Below are 19,187 nucleotides of genomic sequence, written 5' to 3'. Positions count from 1 at the left end.
TTCTTTCCTTGGTCCACTAGTGGGTAGCCAGTGGAAGTAGTTTAGGGTAAATCACTGCTCTCTCTCACCTCTTCTCCTTCCCCACCTACTCTGATAGCACTTTCATCTAATGATATGCCTTCGAGGAAGCTTTCTTGGGGATGCCTTTGAGTCTAGAAGAGTCATTAAGAATCCAGGCAGGGCCAGGTGCAGGGGCTCACGCCTGTAATCTTAGCACTTTGGGAGGCTGAGACAGGAGGATCGCTCGAGGCCAGGAGTTTGAGGCTGCAGTGAGCTGTGATGATGCCACTGCACTCTAGCCGGGACAACAGAGCGAGACCCTATCTTGGGTGGGTGGGGGATGGGAGGAGAGAAGGGAGAGAGAATTTTGTCAGGCAGTGCCCACAAGCTATTCTCTCAGGCTTTTAATATACCTGAAAATTTAGAAAGTCTTTCCTCTTTCAAGCACTCTGGACTCTGAGCCATTGCTGGAATTCCTTCATCTTCTTCATCATTACATGTTGGACTATCACACGTGGGTGCAAAAGGGGTGGAAAACCAGAGAGGTTACACCCTGGGCCTTCAGACTGCAGGTCTTTAGTTAACTTCGCAGCAAGTGGCTTTTCCAGTGAGAAACTGAACATAGTAACTTTTTAGTTGAATTTTGTTCCTGTAGGTTGGATCAGGGCTTAGAAAGATCCTGAAACTCTTATCCACTTAATACCAGTCCCTATACAGAGCAATTCCGTAGCATACGGAGAGAAATGTGCTTTTTCTCTAACACAGAAATATTGTTAGTGACACTAGTTTTGATAAGCCACACAATCTGGCAATTGAGATTAACATCTTTAATCAGAAGAAAGGTTATATATACACATATGTAGACATTTATGTGTGTGTTTAATTTTTTCCCTTCCTTCCCTTCCTTCATTTTTTTTTTTCAGTAGTATGAGTCCAGGAAAAAAAAAAAAAAAAAGACAAGAAGACATTTGAGAGAGAGGCTCAGTAGCTTAATCAGTAACTTGCTTAACGCGGAGGTTAATTGTGTTAGAGGTCTAGCTTCAGGCCAGTGCCGTTCCCTGCAAAGCAAACTGTTCCTACGGACAATTCCTTCACTTCGTATTCTCTTTAAATGTAGACATACAGCTTCTAACTCATGCTAACATTGATTTTAGCCAATATCCTGAAAGTTGTGACATAAAATATATGATTAACTGGTAGCTTAAACTTGGCTTTAAACCCATCTAAATTCGTCCTTTCTCTGCAAAGGAAAGCACTGTCAAGTTGAGACGAAAGTTCCTTTTTCCGCCCGTCTCTCTCTCTCTCTGTCCTTCCCTTCACTCCTGTCCGTCTGTCTTTCCCCAGAGGAGGCTCACCAATGCGGGAAGGCGCTTCTCATCCACTGCCAGGCCGGGGTGTCCCGCTCTGCCACCATCGTCATTGCCTACTTGATGAAGCACACCCGGATGACCATGACTGACGCTTACAAATTTGTCAAGGGCAAGCGACCAATCATTTCCCCAAACCTTAACTTCATGGGGCAGTTGCTGGAGTTTGAGGAAGACCTGAACAACGGCGTGACGCCGCGAATCCTTACACCAAAGCTGATGGGTGTGGAGACGGTGGTGTGACACAGGTGTGACAGAGGTGTGACACAAGTGTGACAGAGGTATGGATGGAAAGGCTTCCTGCTCTCCAACAGGAGACCAACAGGGAAGAGGATGGATTCTGTGTTTTCTTTTTCTTTACTGTTTTTATTTTTTGTGGGGGGGAGTGTAAAGTTTGTGAATGGAAACAAACTTGTTTGAAAACTTTTTATTTTTAACAAGCGTGAGAAGACGATAACTTTTGATGCCGTTGAGATTTCCTTCCCACAAACGGACGCAGCAGGGAGGCTAAAGAAGCAATTTTTTTTTTTTTTAAAGCCGACAATAAAACTTGTTTCTCCCCCTTTTCCTGTGAAGCTGTTTGTAGAGTTTATGACAAAATAGTCTGTGCAGGTTCATAGACCGAAGAGACTACACTTTAAACCAATTCGAAAGAACCAAAAGCAAAGAGAGAAGACATGGAGTCACGAAGTCCTGGGACCCGCCTGGGCCAAACCCAACCAGACCAAGCCCTGCCGTGTCACCGGCACAAAGAGAAGATCCGGGCGGCTTCCGTGGTCTAAGAACCTTCAGACATTCATGAAAGAGGCAGAGGATGTTGTTGATTTTGTGTGTTTCATGCTCTGGATTTTTTTTTCCTTCTCTGGGTTTAAGAGATTTTTTTTTTGAAATAGCAAGGAATTGACCATTCTACCGTAAGCCTTCACTGGCTTCTCGTGCAATAGGACGGTGTTTTGAGTGTGCAGACAGGTTAGAGCTGGCAGCTGAAGGACAGACAGATGCTACAAACTTGCCAGCGTGGGGATAGAAAGGAATCCAGCAGTGCACCAATTTACTTTCCTTCCCACCTTTTTCCTTTTTTTTTTTTTTTTTTCTGATTCGATTCTGGTTACAGTGCCATAAACCTTGTTACGTATGTATATCAGAATGTTAAAAAAAAAAAAAGACAAAAATTTATTTAAAAATATTTTTCGCAAAAAAACAAAAAAACTTGGTCTGTTTCTGTTGATTGTGTAAAAATTTATTTTCATTACATAAATGAAACTCGTTTGGGGATGTGTCTTTTTTTCCCCCCCCTCCTCTTTTACCTCCGCTCAGGTTCAAGCCTCTGTTTCCTCTGGTAACTCGGACAGGTAACATAATCGGAAATAAAACACACATTTTTATACAGAGAAAGGGAGATGAAGGGAACACACCCTCTGCCCTCAGTGTGGAGCAGAGAGAATTAGCAAGGACGGGAGAGAGCTGAGTATTCACCTGCTGGGCACGATCCCCTCTTTGCTCACAACCTGTCATCTTCTGCAAGTATAATTCCTCGTCCTTTGGAGCAGCCTCAGGTGACAATGCAGAGAGTGAAGGGTCCCTGTTAGCCTTTGAGCCTTGGTGACCAAACTCACTGCCAGATCGACTGGTTAAAATTCATTGATCTCCCCAATGGCTATTTGATAAATATTCGTGACCATCTGCCATTTAGGGGTCTTGATGGTTCCCCACCCCTCTGTTGCCACTTGCTCACGAGACGTTTTTGGTGACATTAACCGTGTAGTGCGTTGCAGCGGATTGCCGTTGCCTACTGTTTTTTCCAGCAAACCGAACTCAGCTTTGTGCATGTAGTTCCTCGTGATAACACCTGCTAATTACCACACGTAGCTGCTTCCCGCGTCACACATGATGCGGGCTGGGCTGGGGGAAGGATACAACGCAAACATTCTCTGTGTAATTAAAATACATGTCTAGAGGGACTTGGCCATAGGCAAGATGCCTGGCAAACTGAAATTTGCCTGGGGCGAATAAAAGAGTTGAAATATCTGGCATGTCCAATCCTTTATGACTACAATTTGACGTCAGTGTTTTTTTGTGTATGTTTGCTTACGAATGTTAGAAGGAAATATTTTGGGCATTTATTTTTTTTAAATAGCTTTTCTACCAAAAGTCCTTTCAATGTTTCTTTTACTACAAAAGTGGAGACTGCGTTGAGCAGGAATGAACTGAGAGCTGTTGTGGATGGTTTTAGTTTAATACAAAGTGTTAATCCAGTGAAAAGTGAATCTCTGTTGCCACGATTTGCACGCTTCAGACTGACAGTTTCCTTGGTGCTAGGCCGGCATGTTCTGGAAACGGTGAGTAACAGAGAACGAGGCGGAGCCCAGCTCCGTGTGCCCCGGGCCCCACCGAGGGTTTGCCGGGGTTTCTCGCCCTTTTGATCAGCTTCTCAGTCCCGGTGAAAACAGACGTGGTCAGGGAAGAACGGGAAGCCTTCCTACGTCGGGTAAGAAAATCTAGAATGTCTACTTACCTCCTGTTTTGTTCCTTTCATTGACATTATTTCTTATAACTGGATCCCAAATCATTTATTTCTTGTCTCATTTCTCTCTAATTTTTTTTTTTTTTTTTTTACTAAGAAAGAGTTAAACTTGCTAAATCACAGTCTACTTCTGAAAGATACTTATTCTCTCATGATGGCTGCACACAGTCAGACTAGGGGTCTGGACGCTGCAGTTTTTCCACCTTCCTGCCCTGGCACCTGTCACTGAGCCCACAGGTGGGCATCCAGCACCTGGCATCGGCCTGTCTGTCCATCCTCACCGATGCTCCTTCGTGATGGAGTGGATTTGCCGGGGAGGGGGACGCGGTCATGTAGGTGAAGAGAATTCCTCCGAATTTTGTTCTCTCAGGTGCCGGAATAAGATCACAACTTTATCATGAGGCTGTCCAGCCTCCCCAAGCACATGTGACTTTAAGGAATGTTTAAGTTACAATTATTTCCTTCTGAACCGTTTATGAGTGGATACATCTGAAATTCAACAGGGGCAGTGAGTACTTGAGGCAGTTTCATCCTTTTCTTCCCTACCACATTTCCGTTCTAGGATAATTACGTTTTCTTCTTAGGGCAAATGTCAACTGAAATGTCTAGACCAAACATCGCACTCTTTTCTTAAGGGCTCCTCTTGTGTAGGAAAAAATACATAGCTTGGAGGCACAAGTGCTGTGTGGCGCTGACCAAGTTAATTAACCTCTCTGATCCTTAGTTTCCTATTCCACATGGTGGCTGTGAGCACCAACTGAGCTAACATGGGCAGGCACCTAGCACAGTGACTAACACAAAACCAGGAGGCTGATAAACATTACCTCCCCCGGAAGAGAATTTTTTTGCAAGAAAATATTAATTTTCACTAATCTACTAAACATTGGGGGCCCCGCGGAGCAGTATCCCACGTGGCTTATGCTCTGCTAAGTCAGGAAAAGAAGCTAGGGAGGTAGAGAAAAAGGCCCGAAGGAGAGAACACAATTATTCATCCTCTAGTTCTTGCTCCTTATATATGTCAGTCCCAAGACAGTCACCAGAAAGACAGTTCCTTCCTCCTAATCTGAACACGCGTGTCCGGAATCGTCATGAAAGTGAACTTCCCACACCGGGTACCAATGCACCGTAACGTTTATCCATTGACTTGTTCATTCGACACACGTTTGCTTCGTTTGCATCTTTCCGTGGTCCAGACCGGGGTGAGTGTTTGTTAGGATGACCATGCCCTTGGGGGACCCTCCGCCTCCCACAGGGTCTGACCCGACTGTAGGTTCCTGCAGAGAAGACTTGGCCTCTCCTGTGGCCTCCCGCTCAGTGTCCGCGTGCAGCATGTTCAGCATTTTATTGCTGACTGATCAGAGCGTTTGCCTCACGTTGCTCTTTGCCGTCTAAAACAAGTCAGCTCACAAAAATCCGGAATATTTAAAAATCAGCTCTTATAAACTGGTGCGGGTTCTCACGAGCGATCGCATTTATGTGGGATGATATCAAAGAGCTGTTCTCTGCCTCACAGGGCTGTCACCGCAGACAGTAGCTCAAAGACCTATTTTGTTGTTGTTGTCGTTTTTGCCTTGAGCTAACTTAAAGCTGTCTTTCCTTGTTTCGAGTGGCGGGAGAAAGTCGCTGTTGGAAGTCAGGGGAGGGACAGTGTCAGGATCAACAGCGAAATAAACGCTCTACTCGGAGCATCTACAGAGCCTGGCGAGGGCCTCTAACCCTGTCAAAGAAACAGATCAACGAGGAAGGGCGTCTGCAAAGTGACACTTATGTTGGTTCCATGGGAGAGAAGAGAATTATTCAGGAACAAGTGGAGCCAACGTGACACTCCACTTCTGAAACTCCCTTCCTGTGTCCCTGGTAGCTGCTGGTGGGACACATGGTGTGGTGCTTGGTATGGGGACATGAGAAGCTTCCGGCAGCCACAGAACTTGAGTGACCACTTGGGGTCACCTGTTTGCCATCTGGAGTTGGAGACACGTAGCCCCTGACTTTATCAACACTGTCCTTCTTGGTCATCTGGGTGGCCGTACAGTTCCCAGAGATGCCACCGTCTGTGTACGTCTTTGCTGCCTCTCCTAGCTCGTTTCAGCCAACTTCAGACGGGGACGAGGGACATAGAAACGTAGTGTCTGCCACCCCTCGGTACTTGGCAGCTGAAAGACGAAGTCACGTGGGTGGTCTGATTGCTTGAAGCCCATGAGTTGGGACAATACGAAGAACCCCCAAAAGACCATCCAAACGACTCTTCGGAGGTGAGCAGTCTGGGCCCCTCTCAGCAGCCGGTCTGCTGTGGTCCGAGTGCCTGGCTCCTGGGTCTCAGCACCGTCGAACTCTGACAGTGACCTTCCTGGGCGGCCAGCCACCCACCCAAACACCCGGAAATTCAGCAATTTCCTTTCCTATCTGGAGCCAGCGGCCACCAAAAATGGATTCTGCAGATCTGCTGGGGATAAAACGGTCCCTGCTACCAGCCCAGAGGTTTTTTGCAAGGCCTGGTAGACCTAGCGTGAATAAGAAATGTGTGAAATGGAGAAAAGTTATTCCATGGCAGCCGTGCCCCAAGCCACTTCCTCGTCTCGAGAACGTGACCCACTGCGCTCTAGATGCGGGCAGGACGCTCTGCTATAACACTCGCGTTAACCACACGCTCATGTGAATACCCCGTTTTCAGTCTAGAACCTTTGCTCCCCCGTCCCCATGAGCCGAGATGGAATGGAGAGGCTTCAGACTGCAGACTCGGCCCCCAAATTCACCTTAGGACCTTCAAATGCATCCCGGGAGCCCAAGAAGTTGTCAAATTTTCTACTCATCAGGCATTAATTAGGAAACCCAAACAAACCAACCAACCGGCCAACCAGCAGACAACAAACAGCCAGGGCTTTGCAACAAGAGGCCTCGGGGAATCCTCAAACCAGCTGAGCCGCGTGTAGCTTTCTGCGTGTTTGCTTCGTCACCCGTCACGATTTCAATTACGCCATTGATTCTCTGATTGCTTCCTTACTGTCTACCTCCTCACCGGGCTGCAGGTTCTCGTAGGCAGGAACGATGCCCACCAGCTGAGCTTCTCTGGAAAGCGTGTGTTTTTATTGCTCTCCTCCCACATGCCCGGCAAGGGGCTTCCTGGAGAGGATTTACTGCCCATAGGTCTCCGGGGAACCTTGTCAAAAGGAAGGTTCTGGTTCAGTAGAGGAGGCCTGAGATTCCACACTTCTCCCCCACTTTCAGGGGGTACCACGGCTGCCAGTCCAAGGACCATGCTTTGAGTAGCAGACGCCAGGGGACGTTTTGCAGAGGTAAGGGCTCTCTCTGGGAACTATTGTGGGCTCTCCACCCTCGCTCCTGTTTCTAGGAAATAGAGAGGCTACAATCTGTAAAATGGAGCTAATAATACCTGTTTTCTCTCAGCACCCCTAGAAGTATCACGAGAAAATAACTTAATGCCTGCAAAGTATTTTGGAATCTGGAGTGCTGCGAGTGTATGACTTAATAGTGCCTTTTCACGAGGGCAGAAAAGTGCTTCATAATGACCCAGAGTCCACACAACAGTTTGGGGTCACGGGGTGTTGTAATTACATGCCGGGGCATCCTTCCTTACCCGTTGTTTGAGCTCTACCGCCTTGCTGAGCCTCAGCTGTGAGGATGAAATGACATAAGTGAACCCCTAGCAACTAAAGCAAACGGAGGCAATACGGCAACTAAATGCAACGTGTAATCCTGGGTTAGATCTTTCGTGAGAAAAATAGCAATAACGAACACTTTTGGGGACAGGCGGCAAAATTTGAATATGGACTCTGGTTAAGAACGGTTTTGTACTAATGCTAATTTTTTCAGTTCTTGTTCACATATAAGGTTTACAGACACACTATGCTGCTTCCGTTCCCTTGTCCTAAGCTAAACTGTCCTTTTTCATGGGCCAGTGGCAGACCTGTGGCTTCACAAATAGGCCCCTAAATGTCAGGACGCTTCCCTGGGGCTGACGTGGTTTTCACTCCCGAGTTGCAGCTGACAGCCCGTGCGGGGCTACGAGGCCAGGGCGCTCTGAGCTTCAGTGGATCCTCCAGGCTGACGCGAAATCCCCCTTTACTGCGGCTGGGGCTCTAGCTGAGGGCGCAGATGGGGCTGCTCTGGGCGGATTCTCCTATATTTAACACGGCCCTAATTACCCGCAGGTCCCTGAGTGAGGAGGGCTGATGAGCAGTTCAAGTTCCCTGCATGGAAATAGCCCGAGAACAGTTCCAGTGTTGTTGCTAATTGCAATGGATGAGCAGAGACTGTCTCATTAATCCTCCCCGATCAGCCTTGCAAACCGGCTGCCCCAGAATAGCCTTGATCTCAGCCAGCCCACGGCAGGCTCCGGGCCTGGTGGTTTTGTGCATGTTTGGAGAAGAAAGATTCTCCTCCCAGGGGATGGGAGAGTGGCAGTGTGTGTGTGTGTGTGTGTGTTTGCGGGTACGGAGAGCAGTCTATGGATTCTGGAATCTTAAGTAAATGTTATATATAGGAACAGGATGTGGAAACGTACAGAATCCCGCTTCGGGTCTGGGAAGAATTGGTTCAGAAAAGTTAGGAAGTAGCTGAAACATGCCCTTCCAATGTCCTCAGCCTGTTTTTGTGTCCCCTTTCTTTGCGGCGTGAATATTTTGCCCTGGTGAGTTCTTGCTCCGTCCGTTCTGTCTTCACTCAGTGTAGGATCTAACTTCAGTCATTTACACTTTAGTATGAATGTGCCACTAGTAGGTTTTGTACGTTTCTAGCTTCACAATTTACAAAGGTCGTTTTCCTTTACACACTCATTCTATTAGAACAGCAATCTTGTGAGGTTAACAGGTGTTGTTCTCATTTTAAAAAGAAAGTGAGGCTCAACGAGTAAGTTTGTGATCACCCCAAGATCACACACTTAACAAGTGATGGATCTTGGACAAGAAACCAGATATTTTCTCTGGCAGTTCTGAGAGATACTTGGTTCCTTGTTAGAGAACTAGAATGCCTTAATTTTGGTCAGTATAATGCCATGGAAAGACTCTTTGGAATCAAATAGATCAAGATTCTAATCTCTGTGAATTTGGGCAAGTTGCTTAAACATTTCTGAGCCTCAGTTGTGAGGATGAAATGAAATAATGTACATAATGGACCCCTGGCAACTAAAGCAATATGGCAACTACATGTGATGTGTTACCCTGGGTTAGATCCTGTATTAGAAAAATAGCAATAAAGAACACTTTTGGGGACAAGTGGCAAAATGTGAATATGGACTCTGCATAAGAACAATTTCATAATAATGTTATTTTTTTTAAGTGTTGATAATGGCACTGAGATTGTGTGTGAATGTCCTGAGAAAACACACATGGAAATGTGGTAAAGAGGTGTATGATACATGTCACTACTCTCAAATGGTTCAGAAAATCACACATATATAACCTTGGGCAGTAACATACACAGGCAAAATTTTAATACGTGGTAAATCTGGGTGAAGGACGTGTGGAAGCGCTTGTAATGTTTTCTGTAAACTTGAAACTATACCATAATGAAATTATAAAAGTAAAAAAAAAAATAAAGGGGCCTCATGGAGGGCAGAAATCTCTGGCTTCCTAGAAGTCACAGCAGTGTTTGGGGTTGGGGAGGGTGGAGCGTGGCTATGTGGGCTCCCCGACCCCCACCCTGCTGGAACACCCCAGTGGGCAGCCTTTACCTGGGCCTTCTCAGCTCGGGAGACACCTGACTTCACCTGAACCCCCCTCCGCTCCACTGCCTGGAGTGGTGGGTGAAGTCAGAGGCTCAACCTTTGCCCATGACCTTGGGAGCTGAACGATTATTCACCCTGCTTTGTGGAAGTTGCCCCACCCAGGAGAAGAAAATGGCGGCCGGGGAAGATGGCCATGGATTATTTGTGTTGTAGAAATAAAAAGGGGAGGTAATGAGGCATCTTTTTTTCTAAATTAGTATATTAAAATCAGCAAGCCATTCATCTGCACGTATGTTGAAAAAGAGTGTTGAATTCCAAAGAATACCGTTTCCATGTGCTCGCCATCTCTTTGGACTAATGAGTGACATTTAAACTGACCTCCTTAATTAGCGATTGTTGGAGAATCTCATTCATTTAACAAATGTTTACGTAGTGGCCGCTGTGTGCCAGGCCCCGCTCGAGGACTGAAGTGACTGGAATATATTACCGTGACACTTAATATGACGTATGAACCACCACATTTAATTTTCTTGCTTTTAACTCTTCTTTCTTATTCTTTTTTAAAAATCTCTCTCCCTCTGTCTCCACGTTCCCATACGATGGAAACGGGAAAAGCATCTGTAGCATCCACAACCCGACTCTACCAGATCGACATGCATTTCCAGGGCAAGAGCCCTGTCTCCGGGAGAAGCCTTTTCTTTCTCGTATGGATTTAAGGGGTACAAGCGCAGTGGCGTTACATGGAGGTATTACGTACTGGTGAAGTTTGAGCTTTTAGTGGAACCGTCACCCAAATCATGTACTTTATACCCATTAAGTAATTTCTCATCTCAGGGAAAAGTCTTTGATTCAGGCTGCAGCCGCCTGGGAGTCTGTGCAGCGGATGCTGACTTAGAGGAGGGCTCAAGCCATGTTTCCTGGAGCAGGTAGAGCCCCCTGTCCTCAGATGGACTCTTACGTTTATTGGCGAAAAGTGCAGTTAATAAAGCCACCACGAAGAAACGTACCAAGTTGCCTGCGTCCCCGGAGGGCGATGTGGTTGAGTCATGCTCAGCATCAGATTAGCTCCGGGGTTTGTTTTACGGTTCTTAGGTGTTCTCACTCTGAAAAGGAAAGAAATGGCAAATGTGGTTTTACTTTTGTCCTTCGGAGCCTCCTAGCAATCCCTCCTCCCCCCAGTTACGCATTGGACATAAAAGACAACACTGGAAACATCTTACCAAGAGGCCCAGAAGGGTCGCTGTCGATTACCGTACCGTTTGGAGTCCTTGGTCACCCATGTGACACCCCTTAATACTGTGGGATAGCAGAAGCCAAGTGTCTTGTCCTTGCATGTAAGCCCAGCCTCTCCTAGGCTCGTGACAACTGACAGCCTTCGCTGTATTCCTCCCTGAAATGCCGGGGATTTCCTAGCGACAGGATGGGGAGTGGGCTGCAAAATTGGGATCGTTATTTAATAAATGGCATCTCACAGCTGTTCCCAGCTGGAAACGAGAAAGGATGCCACAGACAACTGTTGGGGTCCCAGACTAAGATGCCACCAGGCCAAAGTTTTGAATACAAAACTTCCACCGCCGAAAGACCTGGACACATCTTGGGAGAAGGATGTCAAAGGCTGTTTGGACGTTCCGAAAGAAAACAGCCCCGTTTGTATCTTTGGTTTTGATTTAACTGTTTGGTGTTTGTGGAGGGAGGATGGACTGTATTGCCAGATGTAGACAGATTGAAAAATGAGGGACTTAGAAAATGAAGAGACGGATGACCCAGTACTCTGTCTTGTGGCCGTGAGTGTCCAAAGTGCTAGAATTGATTGACATTCGCCTGTGACGTTATGGTCAGCGTGTCCTCCCAGCTTCGAGAGGAAAAGAATGTGCAGTAGGAAATCTAAGTGTAGTGCAGACAGGAACGGACATAGAATGGCTACAGGGTAAATTATCAGGGCTGCTATGGTCCCAAAGGGGTGTGTAACAGCAGGATGGAGGAAGTTTCCAGGCTTCCGTGGGGGGGAGGGGGACCCAGATTTTACCAATCTGAGAGTTTCTCTTTCCATGATGAGGAGTATGATAAAACACCTTTGCTGACACCAGAGCTTCAAAAGATGCTCTGATAATCGTAACATATCCCACATGGTGGGGGGAAGTGGGGGGAGAGAGAGAGAGAGAGAGAAAGCAACAGTGCTTCCGAAATAAGAGAAAGGCATCCTCCGATAATAAATAACCGGCAGCCCACGGTGTGCCGAGCTTGCTAGAGTAAACCCCGCCTTCTTACCCACACCGTTGATAGAGATTTTTTAATGTGCTCACTCAGTTAACTTTCAGTTCAGGGCCTGAGCGTGAGGACCAGGTAGAGGCAAGCAAATACTCCAGACGGAACAGCAGAGGGGAGGTCTAGCAGGGGCCCCCGGGAAAGAATTAGGGAAACATCGAGCTGCCACACCTAGAAGACAGCAAGGCAGAATTTCCTGATGCAACTGGCTCAAGAGCGTTACTCGCTCCTCAGCGAGATGCAATTGGGAATTAATGTCAAAATGGTTTCTGTGGTATTGGATATAATTGCACTGGACTCACCTGTGTCGTAAACTGTGTGGTGCCCAGAGGCGGCTCTAGAGTTCAGATCCAGGGAGGACTCACTGTTGGCATCTGAAAGGCGCTGGGTGGCTGGGACGTTCCACGTGAGGCTGCATTTGCACAGCCAGCCCGGGGCTTGTGCGTGGATTGTGCATCTATGTAGGGTGGGTGGGTGGGGGCTGAGGGCTGTTATTGGGGGGCCCGTAAGGATTCTCCAAAGCACTTTTCGGCTCTACCCGCTATTCCGATATCGTAGCGTGTGCTAGCGGTTTGCATGTGTCCCCCAAAGCTCACGTGTTGGAGACTGAATCCCGAACGCAGCTGTGTTGAGAGGTGGAACCTGTGAGTGGTGGTCGGGTCACAGAGGCTCTGCCGTCGTGGATGGACTGACGTGGTCACAGCGAGGGCGGGTGTGTTGGGAGGCAGGCTGGCCCCATCTGCGCTGTCGCACACACTCTCTTGCCATGTGACACCTCCCACCAGGCCGTGATCCGTCGAGAGAAACCTCAGCACTTCGCGGGTATTGATACGGTTGGATTATTGATCTGTGTGGACCCCACTGACAACTGCCGTTGAGATTATAGCGCCCAGAGAAGGCAAACGAGATAAGTGACTATCTGAACCAACGCTGGGTCAACAAGGCTTGTCTACACGGGGGGTGGGGGCGGTGTATGTTATGTACAAATAGTAAATTTATGCTCTAAAGCCACTGCGGTCCCCTGCTGTGTGGCTTTGTGTGGCCGGCTCTCTGCCTCACAATATGCAAACACACGGAGTTTTCTGGGGACTGTCTCTTCTCCCCAGTCACATGTGAGGCTGGTGGCTGTTTGGGGCTGGTGACTCTGCACCCCGCCCCGGCTGTGCTTCGGGGTGCTGCTCACAGGGACTGGAGCAAGCTGGGCTGTTTGGAGTCACATGTCCAGGAATCTGGAATTAGGCAAGCAACGAGAGGTCAGTTTTTCCCTAAGTGGTTGGACACACGCTATGTACATTTGGGACATGTTGGTGACGGCAGGTGGGAGAAAAAAAGAAACAGATATTCTGAAAGAACAGAGCTGAGAGGTATACGGATAGGCCTGCCTGGATTTCTTACAGCTTTTCAGTTCCTGATTCTTGTCTATTTCCCCGGGACAGGCTTATTATTTCTTGGCTTCTCTGAGCTCTGATTGAATCCCTATAATCCTATTTTTCCCTTTTAGTCGTTAGGCTTGGCTGGAGCCGTTCTTGTTACTTGTGCCTTCAAGAGTCCTAACTTGGAAAGTGGCTCCAAAAATGCCGTTTGCAATCCCAAGAAATTGGAACATCTGAGAAATCCATCTACCATCCTAACAATGTTCACTCCCTTCCTTGTTGGATCAGGGCAATGGTTCTATTTGTTTAAGTTTCTGCAGACTTTTTCTTTGGTGCTCACTGCTGATAGTTAAGTCCTAATTTTAGAGTGCAGGGGTTGAAGAAGAATTAGGTAATTACCAGTGATTCAACTTCAGACTGCGGAAATTTGTTCAACGTTATTTTTATCATGAGACGGAAGGCTGAAGCATGATTGGACGTAGATCACAGATGTATGTCTGGGCTGAGTTCTCAGAGTCTGTGGTAAACAACGCGATGTCATGTGGGCTGCTCTGCCCAGCTCTAGAGACTGTGACAGTCACCCGGGGAAGTTGTCATGAGCAGGTATGAAATTCCACATGTGGAGAGACTGAAGCCCAGAAAGAGGTGGTGTTTGAGATCTTTTGGAAGAATACTATGAGTAACTCCATCCCTGATTCTCCAAATTTTTAATTATAAATATAATAGATGCTCATTAAACATAATTTTGAAAATAGAAAAAAAACAACTCATCATTTATTTCCAGTGTCAATATGTCCATTTATTTTCTAACACACTTCTTCTAGACATCTTTTCATGTGGTTGTGGTCACATCCTACGCACAACGTCATAATTCCTCTTGCTGCTGAACATGACGAAGGTTTTTTTCCTCGAGTTATGACTTAGTTTTGCTATTCGCTTTTGATCATCACATAATGCCCCGTCCTGTGAACGTGCATCCTGTTTGCTGAAATGTGATGTCTCGCTGGATGTGAAAGGTGAGTCTTATTTGCACAACTGTGGACGTCCTCGGCGGTTTCTCTCAAATTAAAAGCTCAGTGTGTGCCTGTGTTTCCCTCTGGCTGCACAGCCTGTCACTCTCCTCTGCTAACCCACGTCAGCTACGTCACACAAGTCACTGGACTTCGCTGTCGCCTGGTCATTCCTGATGATTGTATCAGTTCTGACCTTTCAAGGTGACTGTACCCTGTACCCTTTAGCTCACATCTGTGACATGCTGTTTGTCCATGTGTGGCTTTGCTTGCTTGTTATTTTACCATATTGTCACCACCCAGAGACTTATTCTGTTATTGAGCCTCTATTAAGGATTAGTCATTTCTGGTCGAAGGAGGAGGCAGGGGAAAGGGAGAAGGCAGGGAGAGGGAGAACCATTACTGCTTTTTAAATCTTTGCTAGACTAAGTTATAGGTTTCTATGTCCTGAATGACTAATACCAATTTTATTTCCGATTGTGCTGTTACTACGAGGCTTCCAGCCAGGCGTGACGCCCACACTTACTGGCTGTGGTTCATTTTCACAGCTCTGATATCCACCTTACAGCTGCGGGTATTCGCGAGGCAACACACGCCATGAGGGTTACAAACACCACATATTTATGATGGGGCATGCAGCGGGCGTTTCAAGGCTCTTTATCCAAGAACAAGTAATTCAGCCCACAGTTCTTGCCTCTCAGACTCTGAGATGCTACATTAATTCTTGAAATAAGATTTTTATTTTCCTTTGAGCGTGTTTCTTTCATTTGAGGTGTTATGCCTGCTACCAAGTCATTTTGAAAAAGGCCATCAGCCAGTTAAAAATATGCCTCTGAAATCTGTGAAATAGGCTGAGTTTTTGAGGAGAAGCTGCTAGATCCGATTAGCAGAGACGCAGAAAGGGAGTAAAGACTGTTTCTTCAAATTAAGGATAATTCAGTAGATGGTATTGCTGTAGGGTCTGTGTTTTGAGCTTTCTTCTTCTGTTTTAATTGAAATATTAAACTTGATGTGGGAAAGGAAAATGGGAGCAGGGATTGAGGTGAAGGTTAATGTTTCTTCTCAACCCTCCTTTGATGACACGGACTAATCTTTACTTCCCATCCGAGCTGCCCGGGTGACACATCAGTAGACTGATCAGCCTTGGGCCAAACTCCCTCTGAGATGCATCTGAACCTACACAAGTTCATCAAAACCACATTTAAACACTCACCTAAAAACTACTGCAATGCACGGTAATTAGGCTGAATGCTCAGCAGAGTATGTAGATAATTATAATTAGCACTATTTTTACACAGTCAACTAAATTTTATATTTTTATTGTGTTTCTCTAACATCCTTAATCAGTATTAGTATTACAACTTTACCTAAATCCATGTACATTTGAGTTCTCATGCTATTCACATTCTCTCCCCAAATGCCTCCCACTGCAGATGATGAATGACATATAAATACTTTAATTGTCCTCGTATTAACATCCTAATCAATACTCGAAAAAGATTAAAGTCCTCTTGAAGGTTTTGGAAGAGTAAGGATGCTGGTGACATGATCACGTACCCTTCCTGCTCAGACCCTCTTGCAACTGGGGGCCAAGAAGTTTTGGGGAGTCAAACGCATCCGCTTTGAATCCCAGCTCTGCTAGTAACGAGCTGGGCTGACTGCACTTACCTCTCTGATCCTCCCTTTCCTCATCCGTCAAACAGAGATGACAGGGACCCATTGCATAGACTCGTCATAACCAATCAGTGAGACAGTCTGAAACAAAGACCGGTCCGTTAAGGGGCTCAGGAAGTTGATCCTGAGGCATGGATCCTCAGGAATGGATCCACTGGAACACCCATGTCTAGAGTATGTTTATCCACGTTAACAACATTTACTGAGCACCTGCCACGTCCAAGGCGCTAATGCTACACGCTGGAGATAGAAGGATATACAAGAGGTGGTAACCACCCTCAAGCTGCTCTTTGTATGTTGGGAGAGCTTGGGCCACGATTGACTTAAAACAATGATGAGCAGAAGTGTTTTCTGTTTGGCAAATGCCAGTGTTAGGACTATAATGTTCTAAATCACCCCCGTTACATGCAGTGCAGATGGCAGGAATCCACAGTGATTGCATCAAGGAGGCTGTACCTGATTGGAGCGCCTTATGTTTTATTTGTTTCTCTGTCTTAACGACTACAGACACTAGATATGTTTGGCTGTGAAATTTGAACGTAATTATGCATCACCTGTGACTCTCCCATCGTCTCTTTCTGGCATGACTCTATTTTCTTTGCTTAAACTGATATTAAAAGGAAATGAAATATCTTCTCTATTATTCCCACTGGGGGAATTAGAAATGGGGTGAATTTTCCACAGTCTTGTCTTCCTTATGAAGCAGAATAAAAGGCAATAGGATAGTTTAAAATTCTCTCACCAATCAATGGGACTCTTCCCCTCGTACCCCTTCCCCCCCCCACTCTTACGGGTCTGATTAAATTTCAGAAATGAATCACGCGGTACGTTTCCTCCACGTCAGGGATCCAAGCTAGTCCAAAGGGGTCACCCGTGGTTTCTAACAATTGCAAAGGGTCACTGGTGCTCTGAAGTAAAGAAAGGCAGATCAGAGAGGTTGACAAGTATAAGCCATTAAAATAAAAAAAGGGGGAAATACAGCAAAGAGATTCAAGCAGAGTTTTGGAACAAAAATCCTAGAGATCAAAGTGCCCTAGTGAGTAGAGAGTTCCCTACCTTCCATTCTCCAATACTTTCCTGTAAAAAATAAAATAAAAAGATGCCCATAGGCTCATGCCTGTCATCCTAGCACTCTGGGAGGCCGAGGTGGGTGGATCGCTCGAGGTCAGGAGTTCGAGACCAGCCTGGGCGAGACCCCGTCTCTACTAAAAATAGAAAGAAATTATCTGGCCAACTAAAATATATATAGAAAAAATTAGCCGGGCATGGTGGTGCATGCCTGTAGTCCCAGGCACTCAGGAGGCTGAGGCAGGAGGATTGCTTAAGCCCAGGAGTTTGAGGTTGCTGTGAGCTAGGCTGACGCCACGGCACTCACTCTAGCCAGGACAACAAAGCGACACTCTGTCTCAAAAAAAAAAAAAAAAAAAAAAAAGCCCATATACCACTCCCTGAACTAGCGTGCAATTTTCATATCAATATTTGCCAGTGTAATTGGCTGTGTATTGATGCAAATGATCTTCTTGGGGCCATTTCAGAAAGATGATTCTACATTCTGTCTTCTGAAGAGGACTGACTGTGAATTACTGTTTTCCATGATCTAGCATCGTTCTTACCACGCAGAAAGTGCCAATAACTGTGAGAGGCCGAAGACAGAGCTCATAATTCCCCTTCCACATGACTAACGTTTATTTATGTCAGATGAGAGCTTGGGGTTTAGGAGGAAACATGTAAATATTTTTCTGGATTTGAGTCAGAGATGAGATTACATTAACCCCTTTCTCTGGGAATCGACCCCAAAGCTGTCCCCATGCTTCCTCTTGCTGAGCTCTTGCTCCTGCTGCCATCTTGGCAGAACACATTAATGAGAACTGTTGGCCAGAGAGTATCCAGTGGCGGAAAACCCAGGGACAGCCTAGTCAATGGACACTTTGACCAGGTATCTGCGTGCAAAAGCCCAGCCTCTAATCTGATGCAAGAGCGTGTCCCCGAATTGTAAATTTTTAAGAAAACTCCCTTCATTTTCAAACAGCACTTCTGATGAGACTTTATATCATTAAGGCATATGAACAACCGTGACCTCTAATGTATAATTTTGGTTATATACTGCAGTCAAAAGCAAAAGGACAGCAATAATATAAAGAAAACATTAGCACACAAAGAAAATCTGTTTTTCTCCAGGAGTGCCAAGTGTGCAGACTGTCTAAATGTGAGGGGGGTCTGGCCTCTGAGGTCCCTGCAGACTGTTGGTAGCTGGGACAGGTTGGTTCACCCTTGTCTGTATGTTCTCGACATGCAAGTGTTATCCATTGGCTATTACGGACTAGGCAGAAATTCCTCCTAAAATAAAACAGAAGCCCCTCCCAAAGCTGCCAAATAATTTGGTGATTATCAATGTCATTCCAGACTCTTTAAGAAGTTCATACCATTTGATCCAGAGCCTCTGTGATTGTATCCTGAGAATTTGATTTAATCAGAGATGTAGGCTAAGGATTTACAGAAGAAACATTATTTATAATAAATGAAACTTAAAATGACATAAATGTCCAGTGACAGGTGAATGTTTAAATAAACCAAAGGAAATCTAGTAAGTGGAATATCATTCTATTATTAAATGCCATATTTTCAAAGAGTATTTAGCAACAGAGAAAATAGCTCACGATACAATGCTAGATAAAAAGCTATTAACACAATCTTAAAATTTCTTTCTCCTCTTTCCACGCTTCTGCTCATCTTTCTCAATGGATCGGTCTCTCCCAGAACCATGTCAAAATGTTTACAGTGTTTTCTTTTTATAATTTTCAGTGTTTATTTTTGAGATTTTAACTACGAGCATGTATTGAGATTATAATCAGGAGAAAATGTAGAAGAGTATTTTCTGTCTCTGTATTTACTTCTCTCTCTCTTTTTTGGACGGGAAACACAAGGGCTCTGGATCGGAAAGAGTTTGTTTCATCAGGTCATGTTGGCAGCCAGGGTCCCCGTACCTCGATTTCCCGTTGAGAGGGACACGGTGAGAACCAAATGTCCCCCACGTGTGACAGTTGCTTCACAGGCAAAGAGCCCACATTAGGACACCTGAGGCTTGTGTGAGATGCCCGTGGCCCCCACATAGCCCTGCAGGGAGGGAGAGTGAGAGAGAGACAGAAAGATACTTCGTTGCTCTGGAATGTAAACAAATCCTCTCTGGAGAGAGCAAAGTCTCTAGGTTTTTATTGCCCTTAGCACTTAAGCAAATGGTTCTAAAGGAGATGAAACTTTAAATCTCCCCAGAGCAGTTGACCATCTCTAGTT

General features: G+C 45.9%; 1 protein-coding gene across 1 annotated transcript in view; it reads left to right on the top strand.

The window, feature by feature from the left end:
- The window catches only part of DUSP10 (dual specificity phosphatase 10), a 39,385-nt gene extending 35,990 nt beyond the window's left edge, over positions 1–3,395 (top strand). Inside the window, exon 4 of the mRNA XM_045537049.1 lies at positions 1,345–3,395. Within this exon, the coding sequence (XP_045393005.1) occupies positions 1,345–1,610 (266 nt within the window). The 3' untranslated portion in view covers positions 1,611–3,395. The remainder of the gene's footprint in view (positions 1–1,344) is intronic.
- The last annotated feature ends 15,792 nt before the right edge of the window (positions 3,396–19,187 follow it).

This window comes from Lemur catta, chromosome 25 (assembly GCF_020740605.2).
Source record: "Lemur catta isolate mLemCat1 chromosome 25, mLemCat1.pri, whole genome shotgun sequence".
In the NCBI taxonomy this organism is placed as follows: Eukaryota; Metazoa; Chordata; class Mammalia; order Primates; family Lemuridae; genus Lemur; species Lemur catta.
The sequence above is the reverse complement of the archived record's forward strand: the minus strand, read 5'-3'. Positions and strand labels throughout refer to the sequence as shown.